The 26,377-nt window shown below is 40.8% G+C and overlaps 1 protein-coding gene across 3 annotated transcripts in view; it reads right to left on the bottom strand.

The window, feature by feature from the left end:
• The window catches only part of cacna1bb (calcium channel, voltage-dependent, N type, alpha 1B subunit, b), a 226,803-nt gene that overhangs the window by 15,879 nt on the left and 184,547 nt on the right, over positions 1 to 26,377 (bottom strand). For 2 of the 3 annotated variants that reach the window (XM_039780357.1, XM_039780358.1), the window contains 12 exons: positions 23,921 to 24,037; positions 23,022 to 23,087; positions 18,697 to 18,788; positions 18,454 to 18,604; positions 17,475 to 17,602; positions 11,051 to 11,147; positions 4,422 to 4,527; positions 4,188 to 4,295; positions 3,278 to 3,390; positions 2,877 to 3,043; positions 2,118 to 2,250; positions 1,903 to 2,013 (listed from right to left, as the gene is read on the bottom strand). In XM_039780357.1, the coding sequence (XP_039636291.1) occupies positions 1,903 to 2,013; positions 2,118 to 2,250; positions 2,877 to 3,043; positions 3,278 to 3,390; positions 4,188 to 4,295; positions 4,422 to 4,527; positions 11,051 to 11,147; positions 17,475 to 17,602; positions 18,454 to 18,604; positions 18,697 to 18,788; positions 23,022 to 23,087; positions 23,921 to 24,037 (1,389 nt within the window). Of the gene's footprint in view, positions 1 to 1,902; positions 2,014 to 2,117; positions 2,251 to 2,876; positions 3,044 to 3,277; positions 3,391 to 4,187; positions 4,296 to 4,421; positions 4,528 to 11,050; positions 11,148 to 13,042; positions 13,140 to 17,474; positions 17,603 to 18,453; positions 18,605 to 18,696; positions 18,789 to 23,021; positions 23,088 to 23,920; positions 24,038 to 26,377 lie in introns of all 3 variants that reach the window. The other variant, XM_039780356.1, reaches the window with a different exon arrangement.

The following is a 26,377-nucleotide window of genomic DNA, read 5'->3' as shown; positions in this document are numbered from 1 at the left end:
CAACTTACAATTGATCTTATGGCTGTATATACATGAACAGGTTAGTATGATGAAGGTCAATACTTACTGTAACACGTGAGTACACTATCTGTATTCCACCTAGTTTCTATTTTAATGCTAAATTTAAAAAAGGACTGAATAAATTGTATCATCCGAACTGTCTGACCTGGACAAATAATGATCAGGAAGCGTAGATAAGACCTGTGGATCTGTATTTTCAAACAACATTTTAGTACCACCTATTTATTTTGTTTCCTTTTTTAGAACACAGAATTCCTTTCTGCACATTTTAAGATCTCCATATTTGGACTGCAGGGGGATATACACTTAAAGGAATAGTTCAACATTTTGGGACATAGGCTGAGTTGGTTGCTTTCTGAGAGTTAGATAAGAAAATCAATATCACGCTTATGTCTATGTGTTAAGTATGGAACTAGAGCCAGGAGACGCTTAGTTTAGCTTAGCTCAGCATAATGACTGGATTTCTTTTTCCATACACAAACAGAAATGTAAAATCAACTGTGGTTTTAGGGGGAGTTACACACTATAACTATTTCTATTTCCTTAAAGTGCTCATAATATGCTCTTTTTCAGGTTCATAATTATATTTAGAGGTTGTACCAGAATAGGTTTACATGGTTTAATTTTCAAAAAACACCATATTTTTGTTGTACTTCACATTGCTGCAGCTCCTCTTTTCACCCTGTGTGTTGAGCTCTCTGTTTTAGCTACAGAGTGAGACATCTCACTTCTCTTCCATCTTTGTTGGGAGTCGCACGTGCGCAGTACCTAGGTAAGGACTACTAGCCAGTCAGAAGCAGAGTATGAGGGCGTGCCACGCTAGCAGCTAGGCGAGCATTATAACGTGTGTTACAAAGTGACTCATGTTCATCTCTGAAATAAAGGCTGGACTACAATAGAGCTGTTTGGAGCAGTTTGTGAACAGTGTTTTCTGTTGGAGATGGTAAGTCCCTTTGGGGTGGACTTTGGGCTTTTTCACTTTGTAAACCTATTGCGTGCACAAAAAAGATATATAACACAATAAAGGAATGGGAAAAAGCCAAGAAGCATTATATGAGCACTTTAACTAATTCTTTATGGTAAGCTAATTGCTTTCCGGCACTAGTTCCTTAACGCAGAGACATGAGTGTGGTATCGAAAAACAGTATGTTGTCAAATTCATCAAAAAAAGTCCAAAACTCTCTGCTCTACTGGTGATTCAATATCGAAATAGCTAATATTTCTGCTTTCTGTTGTAAATTTGTAAAAATGGCACGTTTAATCAGCCAATGACATAAGTGGTGTAGCACCACTTGGGTGGAGGCAGAGATTTTAGATGGTATTGTAGAGAAAACACAAAGTTATTTAGTTAGATAATTATGTCTCTGGCTAACATGATAGTTTTGTATGCAGCAGTAATTTAATTACTTTCTTAGTCTATCAATGAGAATAGGTGTGCAGGTGCTCCATGTTGTGCACTTTGCTGAGTCCATCTGTCCTCAATTTCCTCCTCTGTAATAAATGTAAAATTGTCAGACTGGAGAGGTTGGGGTTAGCAGGATGAACTGATGTGGACTGACAGAGTGGCTCTGTTAGCTCACGGCTGCTTTCACTAACCAGCTATCATTCAGCATTGCGCCAGCCTTTTTTCAGCCCTTTTCCAGTCCTACCTCCGCCACCTGTTCACTGCTAAACACAGACATTTTATTATTTTATATTTCCTGTTTTACATCGCAGAAGACATTGTTGAAAAGTCCAAGGTATCTGCAGTGTCTGCATTTTCCAAATCTGATAATATCACAAGAATGCAGCTCCAACAGAGCAGCTGTTAATGAGCTAAAGAGATCTTTTCAGAGAGCAGTAAAACAGGAGGCACAGCATCATGAGCACTGAGGAGCTTACGTAGTACTCAGCATTAAGTCGGGGCAGTGAAGCCGCTCTGCAGTGGCCCTCCAGGATTGGATATCCCTCTGTGTCTGAAATGTTCTCCACCTGCTTCAGTTCAACAAATTCCTGCATGAAAAAGAAGTAGTAGTAGTATGTATAGAGGCAGATGACACAGACGTTAAAATGCTAAATAACATGTAGATGATGGCGTTTTCTTGGTGTTGGTGTACCTGAGGTCTGGTGGAATATGGCACATCCTCTGACTGGCCTCTCTGGAGTTTCCTTCGGCCTTTGGGCCTCTGGTGCGCTGCCTGAGAAACATCTCCGGACTGGGAATGTTTTATGGCACTCCTCTTGTTTGGTCTGTGTGTGAACACACAAGAGCTCGGATATTTGCAACTAATCGGTGTTGTAGGATAAGATATACTGTGAACTCAGGAAACACCATTTTAGAGTTTTTCCTGATAGAACCATATGTCAGTGTCAACTATTTGTCAATGACAAAATGTTCCCTTATTTTCATTTCTAAGGGCATTTGTCAAATGAAAAATTTACTTTTAGGAATTTGTTGGAACCTTGATTTGATTTAGGGCAATTCCTAAATATTACAGAACATGTTCTCTTGTACTTGAAGGTAATATTACAATAATATAGAAAAGTAATGCACACCAAGGCCTGTTGTGAGGTGCTGATCACTGGAGGTAGACTTGAAAGTAAGAAAAAAGTGTCCACACTCTGGCTCCATAATGTATGCAGTTCTCTATTTTATTTACGTTATGATGTTTCGGCCCTCAGGCCTTGTTGATTTTGAAGAAGGCCTGATGGCCGAAACGCCATCTAAATAAAATAGAGGCATGCATATGGAGCCAGAGTGTATTGCACTTTTTACTTACTTTCAATATTAAAATACTGAACAACAGCTCCATCTAAGTTGGGGATGTTGTTGGATTATGTTTCTACTGTATATTACGGAGAAGGCTGTCCCTTACATTGTGTCCCTGTTAACCGAGATGATGGTTGTAGTGGGCAGCAGCTCTGGCTTGGCTTCTGGCTCAGGCTGGGGTGGGAGGGGCTGTTTGGGGCTGCAGATCAGCGGTTCTACTTCCTGTATTTGAGTGAGGGGCAGCATGGGACGGAACAACGCCCCAAGTTTACTCTGCAGGACAGATCAACAACAATGTCATTACATTGACATTATACAATTTATATAGAAAGCACGTGAAATAAGATTTATTTGAAATGTTCTTAGATTGTTATGACTACCGAAAATTCCTATGCTAGAAATGATTAAAACATTTTCTAATTCATTCAAGTTTGTTGCTGTGAGTTTTTTTCCTGCCTAAACCCCCTCTGAACTCTTCACATGCACATTTTTCACAACACACTGTACCTGAGGTCCCCCTGTAGAATGCTGCTGCTGCTGGAGTCTCTTGGCACAAGTGTGCTTATAGTAGTCAAAGATCATTAGAGCGGCATAGACCTTCCCCACAGTCAGCTCATTGTCTGGAGGAGGAGAGAGCAGAGTGAGAGACTGTTCTGCCATGAGGCCGGTAGGTGGCGCCAGATGAGCAACAACACAGAGTAAATAGGAGGATATGGACAGTATGTGCCTGGTCATTGTGGGTGGGACTGAGCTGAGCTGCCCTGTCATGTTCACTAGAAATAAGACACTACGCACAAGACCACACTGCGAACCATCAAAGTCTTGACCAAAAGTAAAAGTATCTTGAAAGAAAACACAACAATGCATATCAATGCACTAACATCAAGAACACTGACTTCTCTAGATTCTTCTCTAGAAATCATATCACCACACTTGCTTTGAGAAACCAACACAATTAGGGCTCAATAGCAGACAAAAATGTGAGAAGAATCTCCATTGTACTAAGCAAATTGAATCGATTATTGCATTTTAAAGTCTTGTTTTCTTAAACAAGCTCACAAATCTGCCAGATGATTATTTAGTTAGCTAGTGTCCAACACAAATCAAGCTGTTTTAAGAAATATCTATTTATATCTGAGTGTCTGTATCTTAAAAGAAGACAAAACACGACGGTGAAGTAGGATCAAGAAAAAGCGAAACTTGAACTGTGACAAATCCTGAAACATGTTCATTTAGACTTCGAAAGTAAAGCTAAAGAAGATTATGCAGTGCACAGCCATATGAAGAAGTGACAGAAAATGAACATGAACATTTTTCAAAGATGAAGTTCTGAATATAAAGAGGAAGAGGTCAAGTGAAGAGCAAACATCTGGGTTTCAGTAGAGCCCAGTAGAACCCCAACAGAACCGTGGCTCACATTTAGGTGGCGTCACCAGCAGGTCGACAGTCTTCTGCGACAGGTTGGGCCAGACTCGGTTTATCTCCCTCTTCAAGTCAGCGTCACACAAATGCTGCGCCAGGACCCCTGAGGAATGGCCCACAAACATGTCACATCAAATCTGCAGCACAGCGATCACAGCCATTTGCATAAACAACAGAGCCATAGGTCCGTCCGCAAGGGACTCTGGATTTTGTAGTTTTAGTCTCTCACCAGATGCCAGTTTGATCTCCAGGGCTGTGCGAATCAAGGCCATCAGCGTGGAGGTGAAATGCACCGTCTTGTCAGCTGCGATAGGCATGTTCATCTTCACCAATCGCTGGGAGGAATGGAAGTAAAGAGGAAGGGGCATGAATACAACCAACAGCTGAAGGAAAGGAGACTGGATTAAATATGTAACTACGAGTCAAATTAATGGATAGCTGTTTCAAACTTTAACTTTGGTACAAAAACTCTGGTTCTCTGTCAGGTGAACAAATCTTGTAGTTTGTCCACCCAGAGTTTATGTCTTTCAAATAATAAATAATGATAAATATTCTTTTGAATTGTGTCAATGCACCTTTACCAATAATATACTGTAAAACAACTGGTGAAAAACATCCACAGTTACATGTTAGGGCTGCAGCTAATGGTTATTTGCATTAACGATCAATCTGTCAGTTACCCTCTTACAAACTCCAATTCCAAGGAAGTTGGGACGTTGTGTAAAACGTAAATAAAAACAGATTACAATGATTTGAAAATCCTTTCCAACCTATAGTCAATTTAATACACTACAAAGACAAGCTATTTAATGTTAAAACTGATAAACTTTATTTTTTTGCAAATATTCACTCATTTTGAATTGGATGCCTGCAACACATTTCAAAAAAGCTGGGACAGGGGCAACAAAAGACTGGGAAAGTTGAGGAATGCTCAAAAACCACCTGTTTGGAATATTCCACAGGTGAACAGGTTAATTGGTCATGATTGGATATAAAAGGTCGTTCACAAGCAAGGATGGGACAAGGTTCACCACTTTGTGAACAACTGCGTGAGAAAATAGTCCAACAGTTTAAGAACAACGTACAATTGTAAGGAATTTAGGGATTTCATCATCTACAGTCCATAATATCATCAAAAGATCCAGAGAATCTGGAGAAATCTCTGCATGTAAGCAGCAAGGCTGAAAACAAACACTGAATGCCCGTGACCTTCGACCCCTCAGGCGGCACTGCATTAAAAACCGACATCATTATGTAAAGGATATTACCACGTGGGCTCAGGAACACTTCAGAAAACCATTGTCAGTTAACACAGTTCATCGCTACATCTACCATGCAAAGCGAAAGCCATATAGCAACAACATCCAGAAACGCAAGCTTTTCTGAGCCAGAGCTCATCTGAGAAGGACTAACGCAAAGTAGAAAAGTGTGCTGTGGTCTGACGAGTCCACAAAATTTAAATTGTCCTCCGGGCCAAAGAGGGAAAGGACCATCCAGATTGTTATCAGCGCAAAGTTCAAAAGCCAGCATCTGTGATGGTATTAAGTGTTAGTGACCATGGCATGGGTAATTTCCACATCTGTGAAGGCACCATTAATGCTGAAAGGTACATACAGGTTTTGGAGCAACATATGCTGCCATCCAAGCAAAGTCTTTTTCAGGGACGTCTCTGCTAATTTCAGCAAGACAATGCTAAGCCACATTCTGCACATGCTACAACAGCGTGGCTTCGTAGTAAAAGAGTGCGGGTACTAGACTGGCCTGCATGCAGTCCAGACCTGTCCCCCACTGAAAATGTGGGGAGCATTATGAAGCTCAAAATACGACAAAGAAGACCCAGGACTGTTGAGCAACTGAAGTTGTACATCAAGCCAGAATGGGAAATAATTCCACTTAAAAAGCTTCACCAATCAGTGTCCTCAGTTCCCAAACGCTTAATTAGTGTTGTTGAAAGGAAAGGTGATGTAACACAGTGGTAAACATGCCCCTGTCCCAGCTTTTTTGGAACGGGTTGCTGGCATCAAATTCAAAATGAGTGAATATTTTTTAATAATAATAATAATTTTTAAGTTTATTAGTTTGAAAATTAAATATATTGTCTTTGTAGTGTATTCAATTGAATATAGGTTGAAAAAGATTTGCAAATCATTGTATTCTGGTTTTATTTACATTTTTCACAAGATCCCAACTTCACTGGAATTGTGGTTTATAATCCTTTAGTCAATAACTTATCAGAAAATAGTAAAGAAGCCCATCACAATTTCCCAAAGTGCAATTTGTGTCGTGTTTTGTCCGTCCAACAGTCCTTTAATGATATGAACAGAGAAAAACATCAAATCCTCACATTTGAGAAGATGGGACCAGCGAATGTTTAGCATTTATGTTTGTTAATTGACCTAATTAAATAGGGATATTATTGTAAATTCATTCACTTTCAAACTCCATTAGTCAATGAATAATTTCTGTGCACACAAAGGCCTAAAACTGTGTGCCCACCATGCACACCTATTTTTAAGCTAAGATTAATGCATGGAGCTTTGTTCTGTTAATGGCTGCTGCTGTTGCTATGAGACTACTACGAATCCACTGGAAACGTAGCAGGCTTCAGCTAAAAGCTGAAATATGATTAACTTGTGATGCTAAGCACTGTGAGCTCACAGAACATGCTAAGCTCTCACTGCTGCTGGAAACATGCAGCAGCACGTATTTGTTGTGGAAATAATGACTTGGAGGCCTGAGAAGAAAACAGAGGTCGCTGGTGGACCCACAGCTCTGGAATGAGAGTGTGACAGAAAACTCTCCATCAAACTGTTACTGTACTTAAGACACCGCAGAAGATAGGTTCCCGTTTGATCAAGGCTATCTTTACTCACATGCCTTGTGTATATTGAGAGAGTTATTGGTTGCTTTAATCATTCCTCCTCTCCAAATTAGCCATGAAGATATACCACTGTAGTGTTTTCCCTAGGTTTGTGGAAGACTTAGGTGCACACATTTGGCAGGGGGCTTAGGGGTCCTCCTTCAAGAAAATGTTGTATTTTTTTTTTAAATTACAATAATGCAATTTCAGATCATTTTGGACCATTGTTATTGACATATCTGTGTCTAAAATGTTGGAAAAGCTAGAGCATATAATAGATAAATGACGAAAATGGCTAAATGACAAAAATAACTAAATAAAGTCCACTGTAGACCAACTACAATCATTAGATCTGAGAAAAGTCATTGAGTTAGTTTTAATGCTCACATTGATTTTATATTCATTCGGTTTAGGTGGTGCCCAAAGCTTGGGTGCTGCGCCTAAGCCTTATGATGGAAGGGAAAACCCTGTGTGTGACTACACTGCAAGATGGGGAGCAAAATCCACAGTCCTCGATGGGTGCACTAATGCATTCTAAAGTTCAGCTGAAGCTAATACTGTATAATAAAGCGGGTAGTCGTGTGCAAGTTTATTGCCCCGGCAACAAACCCACAGTATATGCAAGGACACGCTGAGAGAAAAAGCTTTGAAAGATCCCTACTTTCTTTTGCTTACTAAGGCTACTGAAGCCTTATGTCGTTTGGTTTAGACAGGTGTTTGGACAAAACAGGCAATTTAAAAATGTTACCCCTGAGGCCTGTTTTCACCATTTTCTGACATTTTATGGACTAAATGATGAATTGTTTCATTAAAATAGCTATAACAGTTAATGGCAGCCCTACATTGCGGTGTGCTCCAAAGTTCTAAAATCTGGTAAATATTAGTCCAATTACTAGGCAGCACAGAGGCTCATTATGATTATTAATTCAACAGTATTTCTACAGAAGGTTATGAAACATAAAATGCATCAGGCATTAACTGTAAAAAGTAGAAACTGCTCAGCATTGATCCATGCCATGCACGGCTTCTGGATCAATGCTGCAATGAAATAATTTATGCACACATGCATATTGGAGTTAGTACAATACAATGACAGTGAGGCTAGAGGGATGCGCTGGACATGGAACTTTCAATTAAAAGGAAAATAATTTACCGAAAAGCGAAAGCAAAAACCATCATAAACATTTGTGAAAAAAGGAAAAGTGTTGCTGAGCTAAGGAAACAGAGAAAGTACATTCACTCTGGAAGCATAACAATACAGATGAAGAGATGGAGAGATGAGAGGCAAGAAGAGGAGGAGGTGGAAAATGAGGAGTATGTGCCTTAACTGGAAAGCATCTACACATGTAAAGTCTTGCATCTCTCGCCCCAAAACAGAGAATGGCTGCAGACCATGAGCATCAGACAAATAAAGAAACGCATACAGTGCTCAAAAAGCACCTAGGATGCATGCTTGACTTGCGTGCGCATGCATGCACACACACACAGACACACACACACACACGGTTAGAGGAAGTAGAAGAGAGGAAACAAATCCCTTGAGAGGGTCAAGGAAAGATCATCCAAAAGAGTGAAGCTGAGCCTGCAGACAGAACATGAAACTGGAAAATGAGAGGGTAACAGGGACAACTGTGACTATCAGGGGAAGACATGTTCATTAGGAAGGGAGGTTAACAAGGGGCGCAATAAACAAAGTAGGGGGAGGGGGAAAATAGAGAAAAATAGAGATGTGAAGAAAAACGCTAGCTGCCCTATAGACCATAGCTGCTCTCGCTCTGTGTCTTTGCTCAGGTCTTTCTCTGCCGATTCTCAAAAACAGGAGTTATATTTGGATATGCGACCACGTCAGACCCAGACATTTTTAACTGTGGTGAGGGCAGGGCTGCTTTAAATGTGATTTATTTGGACAGCTGTGCGTGCAATGAAACCAATCAAGTTGAGCCATGTGCATGCTAAGAGGTAAGCAGCTGGCAGGGACTACCTGAGGATTGTTGACCCCACTAGTATAAAAGTCTTACATATAATCATGGGATAAATGTGCCATGAGAGAATGAGAAGATGGTGAAAGTGTTCTTAAATGTCCCATCTTTCAGTGTTGAGAAATAATAATTCCTTATAAGCATCTGAATCCTGATGAGATCCTGAACTAAATAATTTGTTTCTTTGCCAAACCTTACAATAACAGTAATTCAATCAAAACTGTTGGCTGTTGTGATGATTTTGGCCACTAGAGGGCCAAAAACAAAATTTCCGCTGCATGGCATGGCTTGACTCACTCTTTTTTGGTTTTCCATTAAAAGAAGTTGTGACTATTACATGGTACCTTTTTGGGAACACCTCGGCCGAGGCTCCAAGCGAGCTGAGCCGATACTTAAAGGTGTTAAAACACAGCAGACCACTGATTGGTCAGAGAGAACCGTCACTATCACAACACGGCACACCCTGCCAGAAGGAAGGAAAGCTACCATCAATAGCAACCACACTTTTTTTTTTTTTATTAACTCGACACAGATTTTAATAAATGGCAGCCCACAAAAATGTGAGGTTTGTGCAGGATGAACTGTGTTGAAGACTTTCATCCTGCCTACACTAAGGGGATATTATCAGCAGTGGAAAACAAAAAGAGAAAAGTACTGCTACCAAAAAAGTCAAGCAGCGCCGTACCATACAGTGGAAACACGGCATTAGCAAACAGTTATTTAGCTATTTTTACATCCAGCAGACACAGAGCAACTTTTTATTTGGAGTTGAGTTTACTATTCCACGTTATAAATCCATCCAATATTCACTCTCTTTCTAACTCTGGTTGTGTCTCCACTAGCCCCATTTGATACTTGAGCATTCCGTATGTTACTACGTTATTCATTAACATGGCGTCTCCAACGCAAACCTTAAGGGACACAAAAATACAACCACACTAGGCTGTGCTTTTACCTAAATGCTAACACTCTCATAATGACAATGTAAACATGCTGATGTTTAGAAGGTAAAGTTTACCATGTTTAACATCATAGATTAGGTTGTTAGCAACATGTGAAATAGGACTAAACACAAACTACATCTGAGGCAGATGGGGCTATCAGTTCTATTCGGTCATAAACCAAAGAATTGGAAAAGGTCAAATCTTGACCTGATGGTGGTGCTAGATTAAAAAGTCAGGGGATCACCAAAGTCAGTAACATTCATCCCCTGGGTACCATGAAGCAAAATTTTATGCCAATGAAGCAAAATGTTATGGCAATTTATCCGGGCGCTTACATCCCTAAAGCTCTGCCAGTAGCGAGGCAGAAAATCTAAATGCTAATGTTCCCCAGTTATCCAGTGGGTTGCATCTTCAAAAGGTACAGTTCAGTATTTTCTTTGTCTCACAGATATCTATAGTCTGCCCAGAATGATAAAATAACTGATCCACATTTGAAATCCACTCTACTCTTCTTCGCTGGATGGATATTAAGGACGCATCAGCCTAGCAGTCTGTGGAAACATTGTTTTCACCCTGGGCAAATATTTCATCATTTCAGACAGACATCTGTGACATCACAAAAACATTTGAAGATACAACCTGGTACTGGATAACCGGTACAAACAAAGATTTACATACAAATCACAGAGTAAGGTACACTCCTGAAGTCATAAATGGGGCTAGGTCTCTACCAACACCTGAGAAAAATATTGGTCTCTTCAGCTGTTAGCTATTCTACTTTCCTCTGCAGATAGCCACTAACTTTGTCTGTATGCTTGTTTGCTGAAAACAGCTGCTGATGGTTTTGCTCTCTGATCTTGGCCCTTCCGTAGATGAAATGTACAACGAACCCTCGCAGAGCATGACAGGGCCGCAGAGCGTCACAGATGAACAGAAAGAACAGCACAACAGCAGGCCAGAAGATACTGACTGTGACACACTGACAGAAGCCTGAACATGTTTGACATGTGGAAGCAGGGAAACCAGCCGTGACTGAAGGGAGGGAGGGGAAGGGAGGAGAAAGGAGTAGTTCTACCTTATAGGCGACCCGGGGCGGACATTTCTTCCCCAAACCTAGCGGAGGGGACATGTCGCGAAGCATCTCGTACATATCGCGGTAATTCATGCGGCCGCTTCCCAGGGGAAAGATGGTAGGAGGCCATGGAAGGAGGAATGAAGATTTTCCAGGTGAGGAGGTGTTGGGATTAACAGGGGTTGGGGAAGTTACATAATGACAGAAAGTGGCAATAGAATGGGAGGGGAAAGAGAGGGAAACACAGAAATCCTTGTTAATAAGATTTCCAGGAGATCATGATGTGGAATACCATCCTGGTTGGGTTTTAGGATAGGAATGGATCCCAGAGGAGGAGGGAGGGGAGGATGCTCCAGAGGATTCCCTGTGCAGAGATGCTGGATGGAGGGATCATGTTGGAAGATATGCATTTAGGAACCACAGTGCATTTTATGATAAAGGCTTACGACAACAAATATCTGTCTTTCACCACCTGAAGGCTTGAAAGGCGGCTCTGAAAAAATTAAAGCTTGGACTCACATTACTTACAATGATTTACAATGTCAACCTAACCTATAGAAATTCCTAAACCTGGGGCGACCTCTAGCTCACCCAGTAAGAGCGTGCTACCCCATGTAGGCCAAGTCCTTTGCAGTGGCCCGGGTTCGAGTCCGACCTGCGGCCCTTTGCTGTGTGTCATCCCCCATCTCTCTCCCACCTTTCCTGTCTATTCACGGTCACTCAAATAAAGGGAAAAGCCCCCAAAAAATATCTTTAAAAAAAGAAATTCCTAAAACACTCCTGCAACGTACTCCACTGCCCAAGCTGCAGGTCACAGGATGTGCGTGTGCCGAAAAGTTTTTTTCCCCATACACAATCATTCATGTAAAACAACCAACTTTTTTTTTTTCTAGATGTCACAAACATCCAAATGCAATACAAACTTCAAAACCAAAATTTCAAAACTTGTATTGGGAGTCTCAGGTAGAAAAAAGACATTAACGCTCACGTGTTATGGGCACTGAAATTAACTGGTAGGCGACTTTTATTGGAAAGAACTGACGCCATCCTAGAACACAATATTCAGTTCTTTTAAAAGAGCACTTCCCATTTACACTCCTTTAAAACTGTCAAACTCATGATCAACAGCTTTAAGAAGAAAGTATAATAATCAATGCAGAAAAACCAGAGATGTTTTTATTCCACACATTCTAGACCCACTCACAAAGTTTGTTTACAATAAGTTTGGGGTTGAAAACTCCTGCATCCTGTATACAATTGAACGGGGGAGATATACTCAGGGATAATATACTGTCATCTCATTCATCAAGAATGCATGTTTGATAATTTCATATTTCAACAATTTCACAAACATTAGCTTGAAGACCTAATTTACCTGTTGGGCCACAGACTAAAGAAAAGTTGAGTAAAAATCAGTTGAATTCCCCTTTGATACATCAATGGAAAAATGCTGCAGGAGTGGTTTGAGAATTTTCAACGTGGTTTTTATGTTTTCTTTCTTTGTTTCTTTTTATGCCATGACTCTGAGTCATTGGAATCCAATATAATCCAAGCGGACCACAGTGATCGTCCTTCTCAAAAGAGCAGCTTCAAACCTTTCAGAGCCAACTTTCAAGGTGGTTATTATTTCAGATGTCCAGTGGAGTATTCCTTTACAATGCCCTTTGTTCCTGCATGCTAAGAGACATTAGCAGTAACCAAAGTGGAAACAAAGCACACAATGCTCGCTCTTCACTACCCACTCTCCTTTCACTCCTGTGTTTAGAAGCAGGGAAACATCACAAATAAAATGCCTTTTGTTTGAGCCTGACTTGCGGCGTTGTTTCCTGCACTCGCCATGGTTACCTGCCAGCTGGTTAGTGGTGGATCGATGTGTGAATGTATGCATGTGTGGTTGGGTCATTCTCTGGCACTGCAGGGAATGAGAACAGACAGTCACAGTCCGAAACCACCACGGTCCCTTTGAAAACAAAAGGACTGTGTGGGATTGCAAACCTTATAAGCCACCCTGTTAGGGCACTTCTTCCCCAGGCCCAGGGGAGGCGAGATAAAACGCAACAATTTGTACATATCCTGATAGCATATCCTCCCGCTGTAAAAGATAAGACATGTTTAAGTGGTTAGGTCACAGGTTATTTCATTACATCGATCTATAATAAGCTGGTCTCTGTTAGTGGGCATTAACAGTTCGGTAAATACTCAGTAGCAGCATAAATAATACAACAGTTGTTTCAGTTTTTATTTTTCTGACTATATCTGTGAATTTCTTGGAGTTTATTTTGACTGTCAAGTCTAAAACTTTCATAGCTTGTTTTTGCTGACTTATTTTCTTTTCTTACTTGGAGAGACAAAAAGTGTCTGGCAAAGAGTGTCTTCTTCTCACATCTTCGGTTTTCTTTTGCTCATCAAAACAAGACATCAGGGCCGTAGCCAGAGATTTACAAATACTGAGGTCAGCAGTGGATTTTAAAGGTCCAATATGTAATATACAGTACAGGCCAAAAGTTTGGACACACCTTGTCATTCAATGTGTTTCTTTATTTTCATGACTATTTACATTGTAGATTCTCACGAAGATCAAACACTTATGAATGATAATATGAAATTATGTACTGTATTTAAAAAAAAAAAAAGTGTATTTCTTATATTCTAGTTTCTTCAAAGTAGCCACCCTTTGCTCTGATTACTGCTTTGCACATTCTTGGCATTCTCTTGATGAGCTTCAAGAGGTAGTCACCTGAAATGGTTTTCCAACAATCTTGAAGGAGTTCCCAGAGATGCTTAGCACTTGTTGGCCCTTTTGCCTTCACTCTGCGGTCCAGCTCACCCCAAACCATCTTGATTGGGTTCAGGTGGAGGCCAGGTCATCTGGCGCAGCACTCCATCACTCTCCTTCTTGGTCAAATAGCCCTTACACAGCCTGGAGATGTATTTGGGGTCATTGTCCTGTTGAAAAATAAATGATGGTCCAACTAAACGCAAACTGGATGGGATGGCATGTCGCTGCAGGATGCTGTGGTAGCCATGCTGGTTCAGTATGCCTTCAATTTTGAATAAATCCCCAACAGTGTCACCAGCAAAGCACCCCCACACCATCACACCTCCTCCTCCATGCTTCACGGAGGGAACCAGGCATGTAGAATCCATCCGTTCACCTTTTCTGCGTCGCACAAAGACACGGCGGTTGGAACCAAAGATCTCAAATTTGGACTCATCAGACCAAAGCATAGATTTCCACTGGTCTAATGTCCATTCCTTGTGTCCCAAACAAATCTCTTCTGCTTGTTGCCTCTCCTTAGCAGTGCTTTCCTAGCAGCTACTTGACCATGAAGGCCTGATTCGCGCAGTCTCCTCTTAACAGTTGTTCTAGAGATGTGTCTGCTGCTAGAACTCTGTGTGGCATTCATCTGGTCTCTAATCTGAGCTGCTGTTAACTTGGGATTTCTGAGGCTGGTGACTCGGATGAACTTATCCTCAGCAGCAGAGGTGACTCTTGGTCTTCCTTTCCTGGGGAGGTCCTCATGTGAGCCAGTTTCGTTGTAGCGCTTGATGGTTTTTGAGACTGCACTTGGGGTCACATTCAAAGTTTTCGCAATTTTCCGGACTGACTGACCTTCATTTGTTAAAGTAATGATGGCCACTCATTTCTCTTTACTTAGCTGATTGGTTCTTGTCATAATATGAATTCTAACAGTTGTCCAATAGGGCTGTCGGCTGTGTATCAACCTGACTTCTGCACAACACAACTGATGGTCCCAACCTCATTAATAAGGGAAAGAAAATCCACTAAATAACCCTGACAAGGCACACCTGTGAAGTGAAAACCATTTCAGGTGACTACCTCATGAAGCTCATTGAGAGAACACCAAGGATTTGCAGCGCTATCAAAAAAGCAAAGGGTGGCTACTTTGAGGAATCTAAAATATAAGACATGTTTTCAGTTATTTCACACTTTTTTGTTAAGTACATAATTCCATATGTGTTCATTCATAGTTTTGATGCCTTCAGTGAGAATCTACAATGTAAATAGTCATGAAAATAAAGGAAACGCATTGAATGAGAAGGTGTGTCCAAACTTTTGGCCTGTACTGTATTTACTGTAATAAATCCAAAAATGACACCAATGAGTCATCAGATATTAAGGAAACATGCTAAGTTGAAATACTATCTTTTCTGACAACAATGCTAATGCCAGTATTTTCTCCTTTTGAAATTTCCGTTCCGTGACAGAATTTATGTTTATGTTTTGATCTGTGTGTTGTTATCAACTGCCCAGTTTGACAGCCAGGCCGGGTTGCCAGATATACCTGTAAAAACTTAAACCCAGCGCGCTACAGCTGTAACGTTAGTACAGCCATGAAAGCAGCAAACAAACGAACAGGATCAACAGAGATAGATTCTACCCGACCTAAAAAAAAACATGGCATGTTTCTAACAGTTGCGTGACCAGAGACGTAACAAACCCCAGGTAAATATTGGAGATGTATTTGAAAGCTGGAGACAGCTTAAAGCCCAAAAGGATGCCAAGTTAGCTAATTTCCTCCTGAACAGGTAAGCATTAGCTTCAGGCTAATTTTTCACGGCTACAAGGGACGGGCATTTTATGTAATTTCAACATTTGTGTACTCACATTGAATTATATAGCTAGAGTACCTGAGTTGGTTACTCACAAAAACAATTGAGACACAGCCAGTAAAGTGATCCCGACTGGTCCTGCTTAACGCCGCCAGAGGAGGACCAGGCAAGCCTGTTCAGTGGCCGTAGCCGACAACAGTGAGTTATTTTAAGCCAAGAGAGGGGGGGCTATAAATCGGGAAGAGAGGACCATGAGTTTGCAATGTGTTTAGTGATTGTTGCCGAAATTCTAAGCCAATAAAGTGTGTTCAGTCGGGTGGAGAGGACGGCAAGGTAGTGTTATTTATAACTATATTCCCAGGCGGAAGAATATAGTACTTGGGTGGAGTGATATGCTCGCAGCAAGCCTGTCTGAGAATATAGTTCCCGGTTTGTTTACGGATAGAAGATGGCTGTGTCTCATGTTATGTTGTTTTTTGTACACGCTGTGACTCTACAAATCACAACATGTAAATAGGAACATGTTGGCGTTATTTTGTCACTTTTGTCACAATTCGGAGCAGTAGGCTAGTTGGAACCAGTTACCTGCAGGATCTGTGCTGGGCTAAGCTAATGCTGGAGCCGTCCGACAGCGTTACAGCACGCACGGAGATGAGAAGGGTATGTATCGACTTGTCTTACTCTGGGGTTACGGTGAATAAGCTAAAGTCCCAATAAGTCGGCGTGTTCCTTTAATACTGGACCAATTTCAAAATTGTTGTCCCCATTATTAACTTAGACATAAACACTGGGAAAAGGATAGGATGGATCAGGGTTGAAAAATACTAAAGTTTCCCTTTTAGTCTAAAAATACTGTAATAAGATTTTTAAATTACCACCACATGTACATTTCAAATTGTAGAATGTAAAATTCCTCTTTAAACCCCAAATTCCCCCCAAAAAACAAACCGGAATGGTTCTGGCCCTGTGTTTACTGTAAACTAAAGTGGTCATTTTCTTCATGCTGCAGAAAACACAACAACTTTTGGATGTGTAAAAGACATAAAAACTGTGAAATCTGTTTAAACCGTTAAACCTTTTAAAGAAATCTATGAAAACAAGTGAAAACTGAGCCTTAAATATACTCCTTGCTTCAACCTGACATAAAAATGAGTTAAAGCAGTTGACTGTTACTGAAGGCACATCTCTGAGAGCAGCTAATTTATATTCAAAGGAATAAATAATAATTCCTCCCCCGTAATGTCTGTCAGGAGATGGCAATTTCGTATTTCACATCTCGCACCTCTCTTGGAGTCCTGACTCACTGACAAGGCTTCTGTGAAGCCTTGGTTAAAACTTAATGAGCCTTACATAATCGGAGACAGATTACGCCTCGCACTGTCTCACGCAGAACTAGTATTGTGCTTTAGTCAAGTTAAACACTGTCAGTGTAAGGAGCAGAGAGGGCGCTGACATCAACCTGTATTCTACCCTTTAAAGGGATAGAAATACTTTCTCTTCTTCTCTCCACAGTGACAGACTGAGGAGATTTGGAGCCTGCCGGCTTAGAGGGAAAGAGGGCTGAGCGGCCGCCAAGCGGAACGCTGGATTTACATGCATCAGTCTGGCCGACAGGGGGCTCGTCAGCAGCCTCAGCCAACTTCTGGCTCAGGCTTAATGCCATTCGAAGATGGGATTTCTCCAGTTCCACATCGCAGAGTCATCCTGCTGGAACTCAGAGCTGAGAGTTCCCTGTTTCCTAGCATTCCTCTCCTCCAAAAACAAACACCCCCCTCTTTAACACTGACACTGGCTGATATTAGGGACTATACTGTAGCTGCACAGGTCAGAGAGAAACAGCAGAAGCACTTACCAGGCAGCAGGGTCATACTCTGCCCACACGCGGATGAATTCATCAAGGTGATGGGGCCCCAGGATGGAGGCGTCCCTCGTCAGATACTCAAAGTTGTCCATGATGACAGCCACAAATAGGTTCAACATCTAGAGAAGGAAAACATAAGTGTGTAAAATAAATTAATAATGAATAGGAGTATTTGTTTAAAAAAATAAAATAAAATCTAATTTCTACTTAAAGGATTAAGTGATTTTGGATGTTTTTAGCCCAAAAACTAGAAACTATACATTCTATGTTACAGCTGACTACTTAATTTCCTACATTTCTTACATGTTACTGCTGACTACTTAATTTCCTACATGTTACATATATCTTTTTGGAATTGACCCCACTTGCAACTTTACTGACGATAACACTTTCCTATTGTTGGCAACAAATAGGGGCTCACTGTTTTTCTCTACTTTTGGGAATAATCTAAAACCAATCCATGTATGTATCTCTTTATTTTGATCATTTGAATCGTTTGAATCTAGGTGAACATCTAAAAATACCTTTTGCAATTTAGCTGTTTACTTTAACTTGAAGGGATTTTGTCACATAACCAGCAGCCCATTTGCATTTTCTTCCCATTTCTCTTTTTGCTTTTCTGTAACTGTCGGCTTTTTCTGAGCTGTGCTCGGTGCAAGAAGACCTTGTTTACGACAAACTGCAAACAGGGTCTTCTCGCAGCAGGGAACAGGATTACTTTTGGGTTCATGGGGGCATAAAATCTGGGTGAAAATAGGTTCAAACAAACCTGCTCTTTTCAAAAAATCTGGGTATTTTTTGATCACTAAAAACAAAACGACAAAAAGTCACAATGATCTAAGTCTCTAAGACGAAGTTTGACTGTTTGCATGTTCCAACTGGTAATTGAAACATGCAAAACCATTTGTGTCAATCAGAACACACTGTCTGAGAACAGGTGGGACGGCCCTCGGTTTCCCTTCACACTGACCAGGAAGGAGCAGAGAAAGATGAAGGAGACAAAGTAGAAGTAGGCAAATTCACTTCCACACTCCTTCCCCACGGTTCCTGAGAGCTTATCACACGGCCGGTTACTGAGACACGCTAACATGATCTCGTGCCACGCCTCGCCTGTCGCACTCCTGAAACACACACAGTGACAGGGGTTGATGTCATCAGAAGGCACTGGATTATTTGTGGTACCGGAATTGTTGGAATACGGAAGCAGCATTACCTGAAGAGAAGAGTCAAGGCCTGGAAAAAGGTCTGGAAGTTGTTGTGGTGATTTATTGCGGTCTCCTCATTCAGCTCGATGTTGCCAAACACCTGAGGCAGCAGGAGAGCAAACCCCAAACATTTAAAGTCCTACTCAACCGTTAGAGTCAACTACTGCAGCATAGAGACTACAACAGAGGTCTGCCCAGTCCTCAAACTAAGACCCAAAATACAATATAAGTGAAAAATGATTTTATGTATTTCTTTTTTTCTCTTTTCTTCTCACTGGTTTGACGTGGGCAGGACTCGTGTGCAAAAACACAATGTCACGTACTTCTGTAAACCAATCAGGATTTAGCAACTTTTGAATCAGAATCCGATGGTAGCTGGTGTGTAATTTGGTTAGTCAGTTGGTTGGTCAGTTAAATCTGATCAAACCACACCCACACAGCACTGATAAATTAAATATTCTTAATTATTATATTACATTTTAAATGTGATTGTTGCTTATTTAGTCATAGCTAGCTAATGTTATAGAAAATTGTAAACCAAGTTATTAGAAGCATTAAGACCCAACCCAACTGAACCCACCAGTCCTAAATGTGAGACCCTCTTACATCCTTTTCAATACATATTATGTTTAATGATCATTTTATCATATATACTTATCACAAATATCTTTTTCATTCTTTTTTTTCTTCTTCTATACAGTATGATATGCATACCATTTTTTATGTTATCCTTATGGTAGACCCTGTACAGTACAAATTGCTTTGAGTGCACTGTACTTCATTACATTTGGGTTTTGACAAGAAAGCTAATTTGAGAGAAAAGGGAGAAACCCTCTTTGGTTTTGCATATAATTGAATTTCTCACTAAAATATATCTTTTTTTATCTGTTATTAGCAGTTTTATTTACTGTGTATTGCTATTTCTATATATTATTTGTATCTTTTCATTATTTACTTTTACCATCACTCAGTTGATGTATATGCTTTGTCAACATGTTTTTATTCCTAACTCCATCCCAATAAATCTGCACTGATTTATTGAATAGAGTGCCACAACTTGGTACGTCCCACAACCCAGAAGTCTCATTTTAAATATTTATTTGCCCTTCGGCATGTCCATCCTGCTGGCCTATAAACACCACAACTCTGACAGCAGTCAAATATGTATGTGGCATCTTGACGCTGTACGAGAACAGCAACTGACTTTTTCAGCAAAAACCTGGTGACAATCTTATAAATGAGAGGAATAAAAAGTAGGTAGGCTAATCCTTTAAATCTGCTACCTCTAAAAAGGAAAGAAATAATCAAACACCTGTACAATCTTATGCAACCCAAGGCAATAGCCCTGCAATACATATTTGGTTTGTGAAAGGTATAATATTACATTTTCATTGAGACTACTGTATGTCAGTGATGTGTTGATGCAAATTTACTGAAGGCAGATGACTGTGCTGTTGTACTGTGGGACATTATAAAGTTTACAAAGTGTTCAAATTTCGCCTATTGCATCCCTGTCTGGACTGCAATACACAGGAAGCTAGCATAGCGTCAGCTAACTTAAGATAAATAACACAGTACTACAGGTAGCCGTGTCATTTAAAAAACAAATGATACTTAATGATTCTCATTTGCTAGCAGGTGTCTACTGAAACACCTGAGACAAAGTTTCAGCCAACAATGAAATTCCTACAATAAATCAGTGCATAGCCTACATGAAACTCATTAATGGATAAACTGACCACACATAACCACATTAGACAAGTTGTAATGCATTTTTTTTTTTCTCAATAGGGACGGCAATGCCACAATAAGAGCTACTAGATTCTTTCTAGCAATAAAATGCACAACTAGTTTAAGGAGGTGCACCTGAAGACACCATGAAGTCCTTTCGGAGCCCACGTTTTTTGTTTACATAACTCACTCATGAGGAAGGGAAGCAGCAGGATTTTCCAGCTCTGTTTCTGCGTCATCGCTGACTTCGGCAGTGGCCGTGGCGTCTGGAAAAGTCAAGCTGCAGGCTACCGGTAAGCTAACGTTACCCTGTGTCTTTAGCAAGTAGGCGGGGGAGAATAAAGAAAAAAGTACTGGGGTAATTGACGATCCTGCTTTTGAATTCTAAATCGAAAGCTCATTTTGATCGATTTTTTTTGGGGGGGGGGCATTTTCGGGCTTTATTTTGACTGGACAGCTGAAGGCATGAAAGGGGAGAGAGAGAGAGAGGGGGAATGAAATGCAGCAAAGGGCCGCAGGTCGGAGTCAAACCCGGGGCCGCTGCGTCGAGGAGTAAACCTCTCATATATATATATATATATATATATATATATATATATATATATATATATATATATATATATATATATATATATATATATTTTTTTTTTTTTTTTTTTTGGGTACGGAAAGTATTCAGACCCCTTTAAATTTTTCACTCTTTGTTTCATTGCAGCCATTTGCTAAAATCAAAAAAGTTCATTTTATTTCTCATTAATGTACACTCAAAAACAGAAATTTAGACATTTTTACAAATTTATAAAAGAAAAACTGAACTATCACATGGTCATAAGTATTCAGACCCTTTGCTCAGTATTGAGTAGAAGCACCCTTTTGAACTAGTACAGCCATGAGTCTTCTTGGGAATGATGCAACAAGTTTTTCACACCTGGATTTGGGGATCCTCTGCCATTCTTCCTTGCAGATCCTCTCCAGTTCCGTCAGGTTGGATGGTGAACGTTGGTGGACAGCTATTTTTAGGTCTCTCCAGAGATGCTCAATTGGGTTTAGGTCAGGGCTCTGGCTGGGCCAGTCAAGAATGGTCACAGAATTGTTCCGAAGCCACTCCTTTGTTATTTTAGCTGTGTGCTTAGGGTCATTGTCTTGTTGGAAGGTGAACCTTCGGCCCAGTCTGAGGTCCCGAGCACTCTGGATGAGGTTTTCTTCCAGGATATCTCTGTACTTGGCCGCATTCATCTTTCCTTCAATTGCAACCAGTCGTCCTGTCCCTGCAGCTGAAAAACACCCCGATAGCATGATGCTGCCACCACCATGTTTCACTGTTGGGATTGTATTGGGCAGGTGATGAGCAGTGCCTGGTTTTCTCCACACATACCGCTTAGAATTAACGCCAAAAATTTAAATCTTGGTCTCATCAGATCAGAGAATCTTATTTCTCATAGTCTGGGAGTCCTTCATGTGTTTTTTGGCAATACGTGGGCTTTCAAATGTCTTGCACTGAGGAGAGGCTTCCATCGGGCCACTCTGCCATAAAGCCCGACTGGTGGAGGGCTGCAGGGATAGTTGACTTTGTGGAACTTTCTCCCATCTCCCTACTGCATCTCTGGAGCTCAGCCACAGTGATCTTTGGGTTCTCCTTTACCTCTCTCACCAAGGCTCTTCTCCCACGATTGCTCAGTTTGGCTGGACGGCCAGGTCTAGGAAGAGTTCTGGTCGTCCCAAACTTCTTCCATTTAAGGATTATGGAGGCCACTGTGCTATTAGGAACCTTGAGTGCTGCAGAAATTCTTTTGTAACCTTGGCCAGATCTGTGCCTTGCCACAATTCTGTCTCTGAGCTCCTTGAGCAGTTCCTTCGACCTCATGATTCTCATTTGCTCTGACATGCACTGTGAGCTGTAATGTCTTATATAAACAGGTGTGTGCCTTTCCTAATCAAGTCCAATCAGTTTAATTAAACACAGCAGGACTCCAATGAAGGAGTAGGACCATCTCAAGGAGGATCAGAAGAAATGGACAGCATGTGAGTTAAATATGAGTGTCACAGCAAAGGGTCTGAATACTTATGACCATGTGATATTTCAGTTTTTCTTTTTTAATAAATTTGCAAAGATTTCTACATTTCTGTTTTTTCTGTCAACATGGGGTGCTGAGTGTACATTAATGAGAAATAAAATGAACTTTTTTGATTTTAGCAAATGGCTGCAATGAAACAAAGAGTGAAAAATTTAAAGGGGTCTGAATACTTTCCGTACCCACTGTATGGGCACCCGCTCTACCAACTGAGCTATCCGGGCGCCCGCGACACCCCCAATTTATTATCATTCTTATTCTGGCTTGTTTGACCGCTGCTCAGGTTCGCAAACTCCATAAGCTACAACTGCACTTATAATAATAATAATAATAATAATAATAATAATAATAATAAAGGTGTACAGTTCTGAGAAAATGTTTAATTAGCCAAAACAGGTAAAAACACCTGTGGAGGGGTACCATGGTTGTGTATGGACTCTGGATAAACAAGACATCCACACTTTTTAGGAGGCATCCATCGCTGACTCATTACAATCTGATTTCCTTTAGTCCAGCTGGTCACGACTCACCTGCATTCCAATGATGGCATAGATGAAGAACAGCATGGCAATGAGAAGGCAGACATATGGCAGAGCCTGAACACAAACACATAAATACAGGTTAAAGACACTCACAGAGCACAAACTGATACATGTTACAACCTCTCGCTCTCATACACAAACACATATGGCCTCTCGTTTGATCTCTCCGTCTGTCTCTGTGCACACACACACACAAATCGGATTCTCCGCAGAGGACTAGCGCCCTTATAAGGTTTTACAGTCTTATTTAAGAACCCGAGCAGTCAACCTGACCTGCAGGGTCGATTCTTTTAACCAGCTATTTATATCGCTGCGAGGAGGAGGAGAACATTTGTTGTAATTAAATAGCAACCTTTTAACACTCTGCAACTACTGTCCATTTTCATTGGGCTTAAAAGCTCTCACCACTGACATTAAACCTGCTATAAATTCCCTCGGCTGCAGCCCGGCGCTCTGCATTTAACTCAACTTGTCCCAGGGGATTTAGAGAGCAAACCAGCAGTGGGCGAAAATCCGAGCTGCTGTCTGCTGAGAGCTATATACTGTAGTTTGATTTTAACAGAAGAAGTCTGAAGTGTGCCTCTGCCTGCTTTTGATCCCTCTTTTCCACTATTTGTATTTTGAGTGATATTCTTTTATTTACCTATAAATCAATCAAATTCATGAACTTAACAATATAATCTCTATTGAATAAATCCACATCTGCATTCTTATACACGTGTGTCTTTCCTGATTGAATTCCCTTTGTCTCTTTTTCAGTAAAAACTTTTTGTTTTGAAACTCGCTACATACTGTAAATCAAATTTACTTACATATTTTACATGCATGTCTATAGGCACATACTGATGGTTTGCGTGTTTAGGTTCCTACTATGTGTGTTTACTCACCTTGAAGGACTGAACAAAGGTCCACAGGAGGATACGGATGGTGTAGCCCTGCCGCAGCAGCTTGATGAGACGAGCTGCTCTGAACAGCCTCAGGAAACTCAGGTTGATCATTTTGTCCTGGGAGAGAAAACAGAGACTCTGTGAGGTATTAAAATAAACCCAGGATAAAGGGATTTTAAGCCATACCTATTCTGGAGAGGAAAAACAAAATGACACATACTTCTTTTTAACAAATTTATTCATTAGCAATAAAATAATAATACACTTAAGGGCTTGCTGCTACATACCTACTTGGTCTGGTATGATCTGCTCATGGTGGCTAACTTTATGTAGATATTGCTGTGGATGTGACATAACTGAGACTTGCCACTGTACAGCTAAAGCTACATAGGCTCCCTTTAAACTAATCTCATATCATTGTCCACTGTTTCCTCACACGGTTTTATATGACATTTTACGAAAACGTTATGCACACATTTCTGTGAGTTATCAACATGTCAGCAACATGAGCGATCAGTGCGCCTGCAAAACCCTGCAGTGCAGAACTTGTTTAGTCAACTCAACGACTTGGTTAGGTTTAGGAAAGATCATGGTTTGGGTTATAATAAGTACATTTGTTACGTAACTTACATCTCGTACGGTTAGTTAATTGCATAAGTTACGAAACAAAAGTATATAAAATAGGTCGATATGTAAAAGCGTTGTTTTCACACACAGGTCATGAACTGTGGTCTCCTGGGTAAAAGTCCTGTGTTGTTTGACCCACGCAGATTTTGATGATCTTTATACAGTACTATGTCGCCTTACTTCCTCCTTGAGGCAGCCATGCTGTCCTGGCTCGTGGGTTATGTGAGTTATCCAGGAATTAAATAGTGCATTACTTTTTGTAATTATAAGTAAGAACAGTGAATGAGAACAGCGTGCTTTATCTGCATAACGAATCAAAGTAGATTGAACAGAGAGATAATACAAAGGAACAAGATGGTAAAAACAGACTCAGATTTTCTTGCCTTATACCAAGCAGCACAGACAACAAGAGCTGGATCCCAATCTGTGTTTTCATTCTCTTTCATTTAAAAGTTAAATTCAAGTTGAAGGGTTAAATACTAGCACTTGCTCTGCAAAGAAATGTCAGTCTTAACCAGATTTAGACTGGTTAGGGTCTAAGAATAGTGTTTAACAAGCACAAAAACACGGCAGGGTGGCGACATATTGTAATCTAGCTGCAATACAAACCAAACAATCTCAAAGATTTTGTAGATTCAAGTCACTGGGTGTAGTGTACTGATCTTGTCTTAGTACACAATGTTGATGTAAATCACAGAAACTTCATTGGCTTATCATAAGACTAAATGACATCTTAAAGCTATAGTGCGTAGTTTCTGTCTCCCCCATGAGGAATTCTAAGTAATGACAACAACATTGTCGGTGCATCCACATGATACAAGCCTTCCGTGATCATGCTTCACCCCCAACCCCTCCTCCACACAGTTGCTATGTAGTCAAGGTGGACACGGAGGATTAAAAAAAACATGATGAACTCTTCAGAAGAGGTCATTATCTTTACTCAAATTTCGCTGGACGACACCAATTTCTAAACATAGCCACACTGAGAAATCCAGAGAGAGTTGTGTGGAGCTGATAGTCTTAATTAGCTTTGTAGCAACTCATTTGGCAATGGCTTGAATGGAACGGACGTTCATTATTATAAAAGAGTTACACACTAAGGGCCCTATCTTGCAATTGCCTTTGTACACCAACGCATGTATCATTCCTATTTTGCACCCGACGCACAGCGGACTTTTCCCTCTACAGACGCACATCGGTAAATTAGGGAATGTATTTGCGCTCCCGGGGGCGGTTCAGCGAAAAGAGGAGGCGTGTTCAGGCGCAAACGTTACCTGGTGCTATTTTGCAGTTTCAGAAAACAATTCGGCCACTGACCAGGAAAAACCTGGTCTAAAGTCAGTGGCGCTAGTCTAAAGTCAGTAGCGCGTTATTCAGATGCTATTTTTAGGGGCGCATGCTTGGCCATAATGTAGTGTGTGCACAACGCGCATACACTTCTCTCATCTACAGCAGTTCCCATTTTTGAAAACCATACATAATTACAAAGAAAAATATTACTGAAAATGCGCTTCAGGTGTTTGGATAGGTCAGGAGGCATTTTACAGTACAATCCTCAAAAAGTCGCAGCATTCTTTGTGGCTTGTTGTGTTTTACACAACATTTCCATGAATCATGGATGTGTTGATGACATAAATGAGGAAATATTAGAGGACTTAAGGAGACGTGATGTTGAACTATGGCGGGATTGGACACTCCGGCGGAATCTGATCCGGGAGTGGCAATGCGCGATATGATCCTGGTGGAGCGGGTGGACGGAGATGGAGTGGGGGGGGAGGAGGAAGGGGCACAACAGGAGCAGGTGGTGCGTTTGGAGGCCCACGCTCCATG

The sequence above is a fragment of the Perca fluviatilis genome, chromosome 17 (genome assembly GCF_010015445.1).
Source record: "Perca fluviatilis chromosome 17, GENO_Pfluv_1.0, whole genome shotgun sequence".
NCBI classification, from domain to species: Eukaryota; Metazoa; Chordata; class Actinopteri; order Perciformes; family Percidae; genus Perca; species Perca fluviatilis.
The sequence above is the reverse complement of the archived record's forward strand: the minus strand, read 5'-3'. Positions and strand labels throughout refer to the sequence as shown.